General features: G+C 43.2%; 1 protein-coding gene and 1 non-coding gene across 3 annotated transcripts; one reads left to right on the forward strand and one right to left on the reverse strand.

The window, feature by feature from the left end:
• Window positions 1-15,519, reverse strand: LNP1 (leukemia NUP98 fusion partner 1). Of its 2 annotated transcripts, none has more exons than XM_008517495.2 (3): window positions 14,901-15,519; window positions 5,254-5,484; window positions 1-2,011 (listed from the first exon to the last, which is right to left on the reverse strand). In XM_008517495.2, the coding sequence occupies exons 1-3, from the start codon at window positions 15,285-15,287 to the stop codon at window positions 1,862-1,864; spliced, it is 768 nt and encodes a 255-aa protein (XP_008515717.1). In that variant the 5' UTR covers window positions 15,288-15,519; the 3' UTR covers window positions 1-1,861. The 2 variants fall into 2 exon arrangements, with proteins under 2 accessions (XP_008515717.1, XP_008515718.1); XM_008517496.2 differs by having other exon boundaries at window positions 1,501-2,606; window positions 14,901-15,436.
• On the forward strand, window positions 417-521 carry LOC139077135 (U6 spliceosomal RNA). Its single transcript, XR_011529478.1, has one exon. It is a non-coding gene; the product is annotated as a U6 spliceosomal RNA (small nuclear RNA).
• Window positions 15,520-16,003: the final 484 nt, after the last annotated feature.

The following is a 16,003-nucleotide window of genomic DNA, read 5'->3' on the forward strand; positions in this document are numbered from 1 at the left end:
TCAGAGATCATTGCTATTTTATTTTTCTTTCACTGTTTTTCTCTTTTTTTTCCTTCTCCTTGTCCTTCTTTTTACTGTCTATGTTAAAGTTAGTTTGTGTCTTACATAAGCTATGACTTACAGTATCGGTTTTGAGTAAGTAGTTTGGGAGGATATTCTTCTCTACAAAATGCAGACTCTAGCGGCCCTGGGAGATCCAAGACAGAGACAAAGAATAAAGAAGGAGAATTCTAGTATCTTTTCTTCTAGGGAAAAACAAATAGTGATAAAATGTGGCCTCAATGTGTTAGTTAACCCGATTGTGGTAAACATTTCACAAAGTATCCATATGTCAAATCATCATACTGTACAACCTAATACATACAATTTTATTTGTCAATTATACCTCAATGAAGCTAAAAAAAATTAAGAAAAAAGTACTCCCTTCGGCAGCACATATACTAAAATCGGAACAATACAGAGAAGACGAGAATGGCCCCTGTGCAAGGATGACACAGATTCGTGAAGCATTCCCTATTTTTTTAAGTAAGCCATGGGATGTAGTGTGCAGCATGGTGACTATGGTTAATAATAGTGTATCGTATATTTGAAAGTTGCTAAGAGAGTAGATCTTAAAAGTTCTCATCACAAGAAAAAAAATTGGAGGGGCCAGCCTGGTGGCACAGTGGTTAAGTTCCCACATTCTGCTTCAGTGGCCCAGAGTTCGCAGGTTCGGATCCTGGGTGCAGACCTATGTACCACTTGTCAAGCCATGCTGTGGCATGCATCCCACATATAAAGTAGAGGAAGACGGGCACGGATGTTAGCTCAGGGCCAGTCTTCCTCAGCAAAAAGAGGAGGATTGGCAGCAGATGTTAGCTCAGGGCTAATCCTCCTCCAAAAAAAAAAAGTTAAAAAAAAAGAAAACAAAATTAGAACTATGTGTGGTGGTGATGGATCTTAACCAGACTTACTGTGGTGATCATTTCACAATATACACAAATATCGAATCATGATGTACGCCTGAAACTAATATAACGTGTATGTCAATTCCACTTCAATAAAAAATAAATGATAAATAAATAAATAAGAACATGGCCTCATAAAGTTAAAGCCCAGAGCATAAAGCTGACCTTAGAGAATCAGTCTGCACCTGTGCCATCAAAATCCCGTGCTACTCTCAATTCCCACTTTCCTCACCTGCACTAGGTCACACACCTCCTGAGTCAGGACCCACTGCCAAAGCGAGACGAAGGTCCTGCCTCCGGCAAGGAGCACGAGTCACGTGAACTGGGCTCCGGCCCTGACTGCCACCTCACCAGGGAGCACTGAACTTCTCTAAACTTCAGTTTCCTCCACAGGCAAGTGAAAAAAGAATAGGTCCCACCTCAGAGCGGTGAGGATTATTTTACGTGGTGCATTAAAGAGCTCAGCACAGCACTTGTCAGGTTAATTACGAGTTCTCCTTAAATGGTGACCGTCAGACATACTCACATAATTATTTCTAATAAGGAAGTAAACTTAGCGTCACACCGATGACTTTTATTTAAAATTATTTCCGAGGTTGATGTGGAAGAAGGTTGGGGAAGATGTGTGGGTGGCACTTTAAATACTTTTCTTTACGTTGTCAAGAATTACTTTATTCTATTAAAATACCTTTTATTCTTCTTATTCCCATAAAAGGGCAACAGAGCAGATCACACTCTCGACGAAGATGCCAGAGCAGTGGAGTATGACGCAAGCTGTCCTGGGGAACAGCCGAACGAACCGCCCACTCCAGTCACTCAGCATCTGCAGATCCTTTGCAGCTTCCACCCCTTGGCATGGTGAATCGGAACTCAAGAAACATAGTGGCATCTGCAGTCGTGATGTGGAAACAGTACTATTTGGGCCCTTTTTCAAACAGGGCGGCCATGTATGCTTCCCTGTGCTCTGTCTTCTTGCAGCTCCTTCTTTCCTCTGCTTTCTTACAGGATCCTGTCTCCATCCTCAGGCATTCTCGTTCATTTCTCTCCTGTCTGCTCTCAGGTCCCTGAAAGACAGGGGTCAGGAAAGGGTAGAAATGTGCCAACAACGTTCCACGTTTCTCCTAATTAGCAGAAATGAAGAAAGCTCTGATCGTTGGGCGGATTCCACACCTTAGTGTCTAGTAAAGAATTAGCATAAGCCTAAGGGTGTTGCTAAAGGTTCTAGTCCTAAACCAAAGGAACCGAGGGGCTTGTAGAGGAAATCAGCCTGCACACGACTCTGACACTTTGCCTCTGACGTATAGAGGGATGTGACTTCACCACACACAAAAAATTAATAGTCTCCTGGCTCTTTCTGAAAAGGAATGTGGCAAGTGAATCATACATGGGATGATTCTAACCTCCCCAGGTCCACTCCCTTCAATTGCATGAACAGTAGGGTTTGCACCAAGTTTCAGTGTGAGGACTGAGAAGTATGCGGTGTCGAGGAACGACATCCAAGAGCACTGACATTCCCCACGAGGTTGCTGGGGTCCACATTCACTGACGTCTTGCTTGCGTACGTGGTCCTAGGATCAGGAGGTACAGCACTAACTAGAGGGACCCGGATTCCCAGAGGGTGCACCCGGGCGGAGGGAGACAGACAATCACTCAACGAGCCTAAAGGGAGACAAGGAAACGTCAGGTAGTGATAAGTGCAATGACAGATATCACAAGTCCCAAAAGCAGTTTCTAGTTCTTCTTGATGCTAAAAGATGTAAAATTTAAATCTACATGTTAGTATACATTTGGCCCCCAGACAAAAGACAGTATATATCATTTTCAAATTTGCTGAAAAATCACATTTTTTAATGCAGCTCGCTTTAGAAAAATGTGTTGACTGCATTGCACATAGGAAGTTTTAAGGTATCTGCGTATGTTCTGAATTTTTAGTTTTGCATTCAGATAAACTGTATAATATACACTTTACAAACTGATATAAAATAAGATACGTAACAAAATTATCATATATATTTATCATATAAAATGAAAAAATTTCAACTATTTTGTAACTCTCTAGCAGGTTTCTAGCTATTACACATAACTCTGAAAACAGTTCTTGAGTCCAAGAAGTTGAAAATGCTGCATTAGTTATCTTGACACTCAAAAAGGAAGAACTTGGGAAATGAATGGAACAAGCATATTTTGTATTTTAGGAATAATGTGATGAATGTCTCTTTAAACAAGAAAACATTTCACGTTTACACACTTTTAGTGCTTATAATAATATTAGCAAATGGTTTCATATAAGCGGTTATATAAGATTGTGTATTGTGATATGGACTTTTTTCTGAGGCAGAGTCTACAAAGAACTGTTCAGATTAAAATTTTTTTCAAAGTATATTTATACTCTACCTTGTTCCAGAAAGAATTTGAGGCAGGTAAGTCTCCTGAATTCATATAATTAATGACTTTAACACGTAGTTTTAAAACAGGAATTCTTTCACTTCTGTTTTATTCCTGCCAAAAGCTCATAATCTGAATCTAATCATGAGAAAATATCAGATAAACTGAAATTGAGCGTCATTCTGAAAAAAGAACTGGGCTGCACTCTTCAGATGCCAGTGTCAAGAAAGACAAGGATGACCCAGGCATGCTCCAGAATAAAATAGATTAGAGGTTGAAACATGTGATCTGGAATCTCATTATAAAGAATATCATTGGGACAACTGGTCAGATATGACAGATTATATATGAAAGTATTGCATCAGTATCAATTTCCCTAGTTTAATTATTGTACTGTGCTTATGTAAGAGAACGTTCTTGTGCCCTTGTTTAGGGGTGGGAAGGAGTGAGAGGGTACAGGCAAATATGATACGTCAACATTTGGAGGGAGTCAAGATGAATGGTATATTCTTTGTAATATTCTTGCAACATTGCTCTAAGTCTGAAACCATATTTTAAGAAACATTATTTAAATATATATGAACTCTTTTTTTAAAAGATTGGCCCTGAGCTAATATCTGTTGCCAATCTTTTTTTTTCCTTCTTCTCCCCAAAGCCCCCCAGTACATAGTTGTATATTCTAGTTGTGGGTCCTTCTAGTTCTGCAATGTGGGACGCTGCCTCAGCGTGGCTTGACGAGCAGTGCTAGGTCCACACCCAGGATCCGAACTGGCAAAACCCTGGGGCTCCGAAGTGGAGCGCGCGAAGTTAACCACTCGGCCGCTGGCCAGCCCTGTAAATAGGAGCTCTTATAAGGTATAGATATTAAGTGACAGCTGCTCACTATTCTTCCCTCCTTATTCCTCTCATGATCAGGTGCAGAGAGCAGCCTACTGAGAGGGAATAATAGACACACAGGGTCGCTCTGACAAGTGAGACGTCACCTATGAGGCAAAGGTGCATGGTGACAGTCCCAACAACCATGAGTGCCACGTAGAAAGCATTGCACTCAGATGGACAATGAGGTCGGCAGCATCCCACAAGCATCTTCCCCTGTGCATTCACAGAGCAGAGCTCAAGAACCTGGGGGCAATACACCTAGGTTCACTTATTTGCTCCACCTACCGCCTGGCAGAAACATATTATTCTTGTTTTGCAAAGTAAAACAAAAAACCCAAGACTCACAAAAAAGAAGTATTCTGCTCAAGGCCACTCAGTGAGGATGTTACAGAGTTGAAAAACTACCCCCCAACAAACTGATGTCCAGTTCATTACTTCACATATCAAGTTTGGCATCGTCAGTGGAGTTTCTGTTGCCTCCCCAGTCCATGCCTGTCTCTCTTTCTACTTTACTCAGACGCCCAGGAGGCCAGCGTGAGCACCTGAGCTGCTCCTCCTCCTGGATGCTCACCAGATAGTGTCCAGAGAGTTCCTCCTGTGCGCTTTCTAAAAGTACAGGTGACACAGCACCGTCATAGACTGTTTGCTGCTGGGTTAGATAGGAAAGGACAGAAGAATGGGGGCAGTTTTTCTCTTTAAATAGGGAAAGGAGAACGAGTCACAGTTATTTGTTTCGAGGGTGATGAAAGTCTCAAAGAACTAGAGGACCTTGGTTACAAAAACATTCCACATATGGCCCTCCAGGAATTCTTCTGACACAAGATGTCTCCAACAAAACAAATAATTGATAATTGTTACTATTAAATAATAATTAAAAATTTATGTACATCTGGACTATCTAAAACTGAGTGCCATTTTTCAAAGATCTCATCCCCAAGCTGTGAAGGCAGAAGTTAGGTTGTCCTCCTCGAACTTGGGAAGGTGAGTCCTTTGGGTTTCCTTTTCTAAAGTGGTTTAAATATTCAGTAACTGTGTTACGTACCAAAGAGACAGAGCGTTTGGTCCTAAAGCACAGTTGCTGTTCAGAAGACTCTGAAAATGCCTGCATTTTGGAATGGGATCTTCCTGTTGATTCCAGTGGCTCTTTGAATGACCCGTCCCCTGAACATTTTCTGTAATCCTGCGTGTGGGTTCGGCATTGAAATCCCTGGTCCTCATGAGAACGCCTTCTAGGATGGCTGTCAGACGATGTGATTCTGGGAAGCACAGGAAACTGGGAATACAGAATAAAAATGTTTACAATATAAAAAAACTGTGCAATGTTAGCTCGGAGACAGAATATCCAAAAATTACTAACTAAACAAATCTCGTGTTGAACTAAAATGTTATCTTCTTGAGGAGTAGAACTTTCTCCTACAATGAGGCAGTAGGGTCAATTGGTCCATCCCAAGACCAGCTTTGTGGCTCCTCCACCATTCGGAGGAGCATTCCGCACCTTCAAATGATGGGTAAAAATAAATTCCAAAATGATCGCAAAAAATTTTTAATGAAGCCATAAATATTTAAGAAATAATACAAAGGTAAATATGTGATTTCTGTATGGAGAAGGAATTTCTAAGCAAAGGAGCAGTGAAAGAAGTCATAAGGAAAAAATTAATTTACCCATATAAAAATAAAGCTAATGTGCGTAAAAAGTAACATAAACAAAATTAAATAGTAGACAAAAAACTGTAAAAGTATTTGCTACATTACTAATGTTTAATAAGCATCCTGAATATATAAATATATATAAATAAAATATATCTCACACAATACAGACAAACACAGAGGTCATATAATACACTGACATCAATGCTAAAATCACAGTCGGAACACGATCAATGGACAGGGACAGTTCAGAGAAGCCAGACTTCTTGAAAGAATTGTGACACTCGCTCTCTCCATTTCTCTCACTCTCCAACCCGCTCCAATCCAGCTTCTGCCTCCATAGCTAATTTTGGTCAGGATACTGGTCTCCATGTTGCCAACTTCCGTGCACTTCGTGGTCTCAAGTCATTCAGCACATTCAACTCCGGAGCCCAGAGGGCCCCGCTCGTGCAGCCTTTCCCCTGCCTCTACCACCACACCTCTTGGTTTCCCTTTCATCTTTCGCCACCGTGTTCTAGACATTTTGCTCACTTCTCCTTCTAGTTGCTCATAACTGCTGGGGTTCCCCAAGGTTCTAAACTAGCCTTCCTTCCCTTCCTTTGCTTTCTCACTCTACACTGCCTCCCTAAATATCTCACCCCTGGACTTCAATTCCTAGCTATAATCCGATTTCCTAATTTATGTCGTTAGCCCAGGCCTCGCCTCTGAGCTTCTGCCCACTCGGGTTCTCTTGGTATCCCATAGGCACCTAACCTAACTTGTCCAAATCCGAAGCCATCATCTCTCCTCCCTAAACCTGCTCCTCAAGTGTCCCCAACTCAGAAGATGGCACCACCATTTGCCTGGTCGCCCAGACCGGTCACTCAAGGAGCCACCCTCCACATCCAACTGCCAAATCAGCAGATCCCACCTCTCAAGTGTCTGTCAGGACAATTCACCTTTTTTCCAGCTGGTTTTCCAGCACCACTGTTACTACCCCAATACAAGTCACCATAGTGGATACCCTCTATCCACTCGTACTCACTTTATTTCATTGTTCACACAGCAGCCAGAATAGTTAAAACAACAACAAACCCATACCTGACCGCTTGTCATTTTGCACCTCATCTTGCACCCCCGACCCCTCAGTGACACAGCCTTGCTGGTCTTTAGTCAGTTCCTCAGCTCACCTGCTTCTGCCCAGCACAGGCCTTTCACAGGTGGTCCTCTCTGCCTGTCACCTCACCCACCACCCCATCCCTTCACCTCTTCAGTCATTACGGAAGCCACGTTTCCCCAGAAAGCCTTTCCTTCCCCCGATTGGTCCAGATCCCCGTTGGATGCTCTCCTGGGATCTCATACTTCTCCTCTCTGATACTTAGGACAACTGTAATCAATAATTTGGGTAATTTTGTTATGTGTCTCTCTTCTCCATTAGACTGTACGCTCCATCACATCAAGGCCACGTTTCATCCTCTGCCAGAATCCCAGTACACAGCACCTTGCCTTATTCACAGCATGCGTTTGTTAAATACATATTGAATGAGTAAAAGTACAAAGAATGAAAGAAAAAGAACTACCAAGCGGTAAAAATTGTATATGCTTATTAGTAGTCAAAGATTATGTGAAATTAAATAACACACAATTTTGTCTTTCAAGTTAGCAAAAAAGAGTGTTTCTTAATGATACCAACACTGGCAAGAGTGCAAGGGGCTGGCAATGTCATACCTTGCTGGTAGGATTACAAATGTGCACAGCCTTCCTAGGAAGCCGTTAGCAGTATGTGTCAAGAGGCTTAAAATATTCCCCTCCTTTGGTCCATCCATTGCACATTGTTGTGGGCTGAATTGTGTCCCCCCAAATCCACATGTTAAAGCCTTAACCCCCAGTAGCTCAGATTGTGTGAGGCTGTTTGGGTAGGCCTTAATGCCATCTGACTGGTGTCCTTACAAGAAGAGGAAATTTGGACATGCAGAGAGACACCAGGGATGTGCCCACACAGAGGAAAGACCGCGTGAGGACACAGGGAGAGGGAGGCCTCTGCAAGCCCGGGAGAGAGGCCTCAGGAGAACCGGCCGTGTCAACACCTTGATTTTGGTCTTCCAGCCTCCAGAACTGTGAGAACATACATTTCTGTTGTTTGAGCCTCCCAGTCTGTGGTATTTTGTTATGGCAGCCCTAGCAAACTAATGCTCATGTCTAGAACTTACTCTCAAACAATAATCAGGTTAAAGATTTGTAAAGCTGCTAAGATGCATGAGGTAAATCTGTATATAGTAGTCCATTTACTGTAGGTCAGACACAGTACTTCGTGCTGTGGATAAGTTGGGGGGCAAAATAGGCAGAGGGTACCCGTCTTGATAGACATTAAACAAATAAGGCACGTGCCTGCATCCTCAGCCAGACGCTCTAGAGGGAAAGGTCAAGGGGCAGTGAGAGGGTATAGCAGAGTAAACTGCGTATATTTGGGTGGGTGTCGGGGTGACGGGGAGGGTCAGGGGAGACTTCTGTGTAAGTGTGGTTACTAAGCCACAATCTGAAGGAGGAGCAGGGATACACAGGGAACAGGGAATGCGTTTCTGGCTGAGGACGCACACTGTGTGTGCAGAGGCCCTGCCACGGAAGGAGGGGTGTGCATGGAAGAGAAGCAGTGGGGCTGAGGAGCTCTGAGCCTGGGAGGCGTGAGCAGGGCTGGACGGGGAGGCGTCGAGGGGCTCGGCATAGGGTGACGCCACAAGATGGTGCCCAGAGTGCACCAAACTGTAATCAAAAGTGTCCTCTGTGATGCGGGATTGCTTCCCTCCTTCTCTTGTTTAGTATTTCCTAAGTTTTCTTCAGTGACTGTGTATTATATTATCAGGAAAAAAATAATAATTCCTTAAAAATTTGAGTCTGGGACACAGAAGGACAAATAGTGCAGGATCCACTTATGTGAAGTATCCAAAATAGTCACTCACTGAAGCAAGAAACAGAACGGTGGTTGCCAGGGGCTGAAGGCAGGGGAAGTGAGCAGTTGCTGATCAACGGGTACAAAATTTCAGTCCTACGAGATGAGTAAGTTCTAGAGATGTGCTGTACGACATTGTGCCCAGAGTTAACAGACCCGTATTGTACACTTAAAGGTCTGCCAAGAGGGTAGCTCTCATGTGAAGGATTCTTACCACAACAAAATTTTTAAAATAAAATTTAAACATTGAAACTGGGAGTGAAATGCAGATGTTCGAACAAATGTCCTCTCCCATTAAGAGGCCCGTAAAGAATGGATCGCAAATGAATAGAGTACACCCTTAATACCTCCTTATATCGATGGGCTTTCCAGTTTGTTGTTTTGGTGTGGGTCTTTGCGGGAAACAAGCTTAAAAGAGCATTCTAGTTGGTTACAGGGAGAAGCTCCTACTTTTAAAAATGTTTAATTTTTTCCTGGAATTTCATAAGCCGTTCTAAGGAAATTTCCCTCACAAAGATATGAATCAACGCCCTAAATAGCTTATTTTTACAAAGTGTGTACTTGTCTCCTCTACGGCCGTGGACTGCCTTCCTGGTCTGTCTCCCACACAGTGAAGCCAGCTCTGACACTGGGATGGGACCCCTACTCTCTGGGCTCAGCAGCGGGGCTCCCTGGCCCCCAGACTACAAAGCCAGCAGCAGGCATTGCAATTTGGGGGCAGTAACTACCCACTGCCCTGACATTACAGAAGAGCGTTCCAAATGGCATAGCTGTTTCCCCTGTGGCCCCAGAGAACCATTTCTGTCAAAGACAAATCCTATGCTCTCCCTGAACTCCAGTCATAGGTTCCCCCTTACAAATAAATTGATCATGCAGCATCTCTACTTCAAGAGCTAACTTCTCCACACTCTGTATCCTGCCTGCAATTGCGGTCCCCCTTCCACCGGACCCCTCCTGCCCTCCAAGTAAATGCAAGCACCAGGCCAACCTGCAATAGCAAGGTGAGAGACAGTGAGGAGAAAGATCCACCTGCTGGAATAAAACGACCCATGTTAGTGTCACAGCGTGTGCTAGGCACTCCAGGGACCCTGTCCTTGATCTCTCACCTCCGAACAAATCCTACAAGGGGGTCCTTCTTCCCTTTTACAGCTGAAGAAAGCTTATCACAGCTTAACTAAATGACTTAGCTACGCCTTACGTGACTAGTGCCTTTCCTGGAGAGACAAAGAGTCTGGCCTAAGCACCAGACGTCTCATTGTTGGGTTAATAATCCTCAGCTTTGACTTGAACAGGAGCAACAACTCATTCTATCTCCATGTGAAACAACCTGTAAATGGGATTTTTAACAGCGTACCACCTATAACAGAATTCTAGTACCAGAGTAATAATAGTAATTTCTAGGGCTTTAGGAATTAGCGTAAAGGAATTTCACGTGAAGAACATTTATACATAGTCTAATGCTATCATCAAAGCCAAGAGGGCTGTGAATTAGCAGACTAGCTACACATGGAAATAGCATCAGAAAAAAGATGCAAGTGTTCAACTGGTAAAATGGTAGCTCTTTTAGAAATAATAAATGTAGGCTCAATACCATCCACTGGGCATCCTTTAGGGGGTCTCGGGGATGTTTTAAACTGTTCAGTAAAATAAATATTTTTAAAATTGGAGAAACGAATGGACCCTGCTCTGTCATACTGTTACACTGTAAATCAATGTGAAACTGTCATCAGGACTTATCATAAGCCACAGCTTGCTAAACAAGGGAGAGCAACAGAAGCAATTCCCTGGAGCTTATGATGCTCATGCCTGAGACACTGGAACCTTTGCCCAGGGGACAATTCAAGGACTTGTCTTGTTTATCCAGAAACTGAAATAGCCAAAGTAAGCTCATCTAAACCACATGCCACTGAGATCATAACCCCAATGGCACTAAATTCAGTCTTGTGCAGTAATATTTCCCCACTAGTTCTCCACTGTCCGGGCGTTATTCTTGGTATTAACACGTTTAGTCAGTTCAGGCCGCCATGACATAATACCACAGACTGAGGGGCTTAAAGAACAGAATTTATTTCTCACAGTTCTGGAGGACTGGGAAATCCAAGATCAAGGTGATGGCAATTGAGTTCCTGATGAGAGCTCTCTTCCTGGCTTGCAAATGGCCACCTTCTCTTCATGTGCTCATATGGCCTTTCCTTGGGACACAGATGTGAAGACAGAGAGCGCAAGCTCTCCAGTATCTCTTCTTACAAGGGCACTAATCCCATCCTGCAGGGCCCCTCCCTCATGACCTCATCTGAACCTAACCACCTTCCACAGGCCCCATCTCTAAATACTGTCATGTTGGGGGTTAGGGCTTCAATAGATGAATTTGGGGGGGGGACACAAACATTCGATACATAACAGAACATATGCCGTATGCCAATCTTCGACATAAAATTTCCAACCATCTTCCCATTACATTGTAATGTAAAAAGAAAGAGACACACTAAAGACAATGAGGGAAAGGCAAAATGAAAGACTCTAGAAACTTTTGCAGTAATTAACTGAAAGCATCTGGAAAAACATTTCCAAGTATCAATACCTCTGACACATAATAATAAGAAGAGGAATAGGTACTTATTAGGTACCAGGTGCTGTCCTAAGCTCTTCATATACGTTACTCATTGAATCTCCACAACACCCTTTAAAGGTACACAGTGCTGTCATCAATCCATTTACATACAGGGACTCTGAGAAAGAGGGAGGTGAAATAGCTGCTCTTGGTTAAGCTGCTGGTAGTAGGGGCTGGGAGGCCAACACAGAGCTTCCCTCTTAACCACCCCATTCTGCTGCCTTTCTGGCCACTCCTCTGCCTTGGCATCTAGTAGAAGAGACAGAACAAGTCTGCAGAACACTACGCTAAAAGCTCCTCTATGGAGCCGTCACTGATGCCTGCAATGTGTCACTAGTTTCCTTTCTCTGGATTAAGGCATTGTCTCCCACTGAAATTAAATAAATTTAATCTGAAAAACAAGAAACCTCTGTGTGTCATGAAACTTTAGGTCAACACTTCCCTGTCCAGGTTTGTGAGAAATCCTCTGAGGGGGCTGTGCCCCACCCAGCCCTGCAGTGAGCAATTGCAGGAGAACCCCTCCTGTAACGTGACACTCTAATGGTGAGACTGTGCAGCCACCTTCAGACCAATCGAGGATAGAAAAAAAAAAAAAATATCTGCCACTGCTTTAAATTGACAATAGGAAGCAAAAATATAGAATGGGTTAAAAGTGATTTTTTAAAAAAATAAAAAGCAAAACAATCCTTGGGTGTAGAGGCTTGTTTTGTAGCCCCTCAAATTACATCATGCAGGCAAGCACATACTGTGCCTGCCTCGGAGCAAAGAAGGCTTGAGAAAGGCTGTTCAGAGTCGGCAGAGCCCTAGGCCAGGCACGCTGCTTCTCCTTGAAGTGGTCTTTCCTTTAGTGTAATCGCCCCCCACCGGCCCAAACTATACAGAACGACGTTAAGAGAACCATGTTAAGCTGAAGGAGAAGACGACTAGAAAGCTGAATAAAGTATTAAAAATCTACTTTCGATGAGCAAATAAACAAGTGATAGGGAAACTGTTTTAGTTCAGGTTCATATTCACGTGGTGATGGAGGGAGCACGCAGATCAGTTTACTAACAAGAAAGACTTCCTATTACTCTTTTTTTTCCACCAAGGACATCAGGACAGTAAAGTTAGACTTTTTTATTCGCTTTAAATTAGCAATCATAGATTATAATGAGTCTGGTCAAAAGGTGGTGTTCTCTGAGAAGGACCAAGCTTTACCTCTTGTCTACCTTGTTCTGTCTGCGAAATTCGTTTTTTCCCCTGGACTGGAAGTTCCACAGCATGGAAACCACGCACGTCTACTTTGACCCTGTGATCCTCCTGTGCCCTGCACAATGCCTGGGGCATGGCAAGTGTCCAACAAAAATACACAATGAATAAGACTTCATCACTGTGGTTCTGAAAGAATCATGAGGCTGACAAAGCCTTATTAGAAACCACGATCAAACAGAAAAGAAGAGGAAACCCTTCTCTTCCTAGGCGTGTGTTGCTGACAGATGTGGGTGATTAAATGCATGTGTTATTGATGGATGTAGGTGATTAATAGGTTCCGAGAGGGCAGCATCTTCCATTGGAGTGGTGGAGAGAGAAGAAAAAGATAAGCCTAAGAGTAAACTTTTCTGTTTAACTTATTTTCATTGAGCTCAAAGCAAAACACAAAAAATGAAAACCTGATTGTTCCCGTATCACTAAAGTAAGAAAAATTTGAGTACATATTACAATTAAGAAAATTAAGGATCCAACTACAGATTCACTTCACACATGTATAGCAGTCTATGAGTGGAGAGCAAACAATCAGACTCCCTCACTGTCTTCCCAGCTCTGTGCACGTCACCCTGGGTACCCTGGATCTGTGCTCTGTGCTTGTGCACGCTCTACTTTATTCACTCAGATTGTCACTTTTATTCCATGCTTTGTCCCCCTAAATAAACGCATGCTTTCTGATCATTATGGAATGTGCTGTTTACTCAGAGAATCTAAACAGGTTAATTTAGGCAAATGCCCAAAGCTGATATGAGCAGAAAAAGATACTTGGACATCATTCAGAAATGTTACACATATGTGTACACTTGTATACATATGTATACAAATTCTGCCATTCTCTAATAGTTTAAGGCAAACAACCTTGCAACTTAAAAGTGGATTCTCTATATAAGGTGGATTATCTCAGTTTTATAAGCCTAACAGAAGCTAAGATTTATTCAAGAAATATTTTATTAGTCACGTTTTTTCCTTTGTTTTCCTATTTCCTGTGGTTCCAAATGGCTGTTGTGATAAATAGTAAATCAGAATTTTTCTCTTTGTTCCTCCCTGGTTCCCACTATCTGGAACCTGGGAACTAGTCACACTTCTGGCTCACACATATGAATACCTCACCCAGTGTGGACCAAAAGAGATTAAAATGACAGTGTGCTAAGCAGGTGTTTATGACAGAATCATGGGACGTCAGAGCTGGAAGGGTTCTCTGAGATCATCGAGTCCAACCCTCTTCTTTTTCATGTCAGGAACCAGAAGCTCAAAGAGGTGTTAAAACTTGCCCTTTGTTCCTGAGCCCACATTTGGTAAGACATCTATTTTCAAATATGTGTGTCTCAGAGAGGTCTCCTTCCTCAAACTCGCAGATCACTGGGAGTAAGAGGTTGCCTTACACACATTACCTCACAGGCATTACGCATCTAGGGATGCTGGGGCTAAAAATAAAACAACGTTATTCCAAAACTTCCCTGGTTCTGGGGTTGGCAGAAGCAGGGGCTTGAGGAAGTATCCTCTGGTGGCTGGAATTCTAAGTGACTTGTGATCACTGTGTGACTGTAAAGCAGGAGCCGCACACATCTAACGGTGGCATCTTCTGGCGCAGCTGCTGAGCCGAGAGAACTGCTGCCTGCACCTGCACCCAGTCCTCCCCTGGTCAGGCCCACCCACCCCCGTCTCAGGAGCCTTCCTGCTCGCCTCCTGCTCCCTGGACACTGGGTGCTCTGCCCGGCCATGGGAAAACAGTGCTGAGGGCGTGAGGATTTTTGGGTTTCTCTCCTGTCAGGAAACCACTGGGAACGAGAAGAAAAAGTACATCAAATTTACCCAACGTAGTGATTTATTATGTGGAATCCCCGATTCCTTAGAGGTCACCAAATAGTGGAGCTATTTTCAGTATTTCAAAAAGACGATTGGGAATCACACGTTGGTGCACATCAATGCTACACAGACTAGCTATACCCTCAAGTTTCTTTCCTTTTGCTTGAATTATATCATCACACAGCAGGATTATCTCTGGCTTATCAGAAACTCTGAATGGCAGTTAAGATATCTTAGGCTACTAAAAATGAAGAAATCATTACCTAAATAGATGAAAATCAGGTCCCTTGGAGGACAACATAAAATGATAAAAGTGATTTTTGTGGGTATAAAAAAGATTTGGAAGTACTGATTTCCAACCAAAGAAAACTTCATACCAAAGGAACCTCCAAAGATTATGTAGGAGAAATCCCCTCCCCAGCCCCGCTCTCCCGGTTCCGGGATGGTAACTCACTGGGCAGGGCAGGGAGGTTTTCCTGTAACTGGCGTGTTGCGATCGGTGGCGGTCCCGGAGGCCCCTCTCATCCTCCTCTATCCAGCTGTGACCCCAGAAGCTGCTCATCCATTTGGCAAAAGACACATCCTCATCATCATCATCTCTGTGCTCCATGTAAAGGTGATTCAAAATATTGAAGGCCTGTCCCCGAATCTGGCAGAGAGAAATATCATCCAACAGGGCTGACTGGATGAAACCCAGGATCTCCCCCAAAAGACGAAATAAAACTGGTATTTTCAAATGGTCTCCGATAATGGGATCCTTAAAGGAGAAAGATTTACTAAACAACCACTTCACCATCAGGCAGCCTCGGTAATGTCTATTTATAAATTGTGCAGCCCACATTCTCCTCCCCTCCCCCTGTCTTTTTAAATTGAGAGGCTTTTAATCCTTCCATTGCTGGGGCTCGTGCCTCGCAGCCTCAGGGCGGGAAGCACGGTCCACTGCCTGGTTTTCCCTGTGCTTTGCTGCCGATGGCATGTGATGGCTTCTCCAGCTGTCAATGATGATGGAGCATGACCCTCACAATATGCCTGTCAGCTCCATGCCAGCTCTGAAATGGGGCCACTCACAAGGGACAGACTGCAGCCTGCAGGATGGCCAGCTATTGGCCTGTCATATCTAGAGCTAGACACTCTCCTGAAAAATACAATTGATATTGATATAAAATCCAGCTCCTGGCGCAAAGTGAGCAGCATTTTTTTAATTGGATGTATTAATTATACATGCACAAATGTAAATAATGCACATGCATATGTAAAATGTAAAAATCTTAAGTGCAAAGTTTGATGAATTTGTACACACATATACCCCCGTATAATCACCACCATGCAGGTGAAGACAGAACATCTCCACCCCAGCAGGTTCCCTCTTCCCCCTTCCAATCCATCTTCTCTCCAAAAGGTTACCAATTCTGACCTCTGTCACCATAGATTAATTTTGCCTGTTTTTGAACTTTCTTTCAATGGAATTATACAGTATGCATTATTTTGCGTCATTCAACATTATGTTGGTGGGGTTTATCTGTTTTTGCAGTAACAGTAGTTCATACTGTATAATAT

This window comes from Equus przewalskii, chromosome 18, assembly GCF_037783145.1.
Source record: "Equus przewalskii isolate Varuska chromosome 18, EquPr2, whole genome shotgun sequence".
Classification (NCBI taxonomy): domain Eukaryota; kingdom Metazoa; phylum Chordata; class Mammalia; order Perissodactyla; family Equidae; genus Equus; species Equus przewalskii.

Coding starts and splice junctions, on each gene's coding strand:
- LNP1 (XM_008517495.2), bottom strand. CDS start 15,287: ATGTGGGCTGCACAATTTATAAATAGACATTACCGAGGCTGCCTGATG. Junction 5,485..14,900: donor AAACCTCCCTGCCCTGCCCA/GTGAGTTACCAT, acceptor CTGTATTCCCAG/TTTCCTGTGCTTCCCAGAAT. Junction 2,012..5,253: donor CCAAACGCTCTGTCTCTTTG/GTACGTAACACA, acceptor CCTGTCTTTCAG/GGACCTGAGAGCAGACAGGA.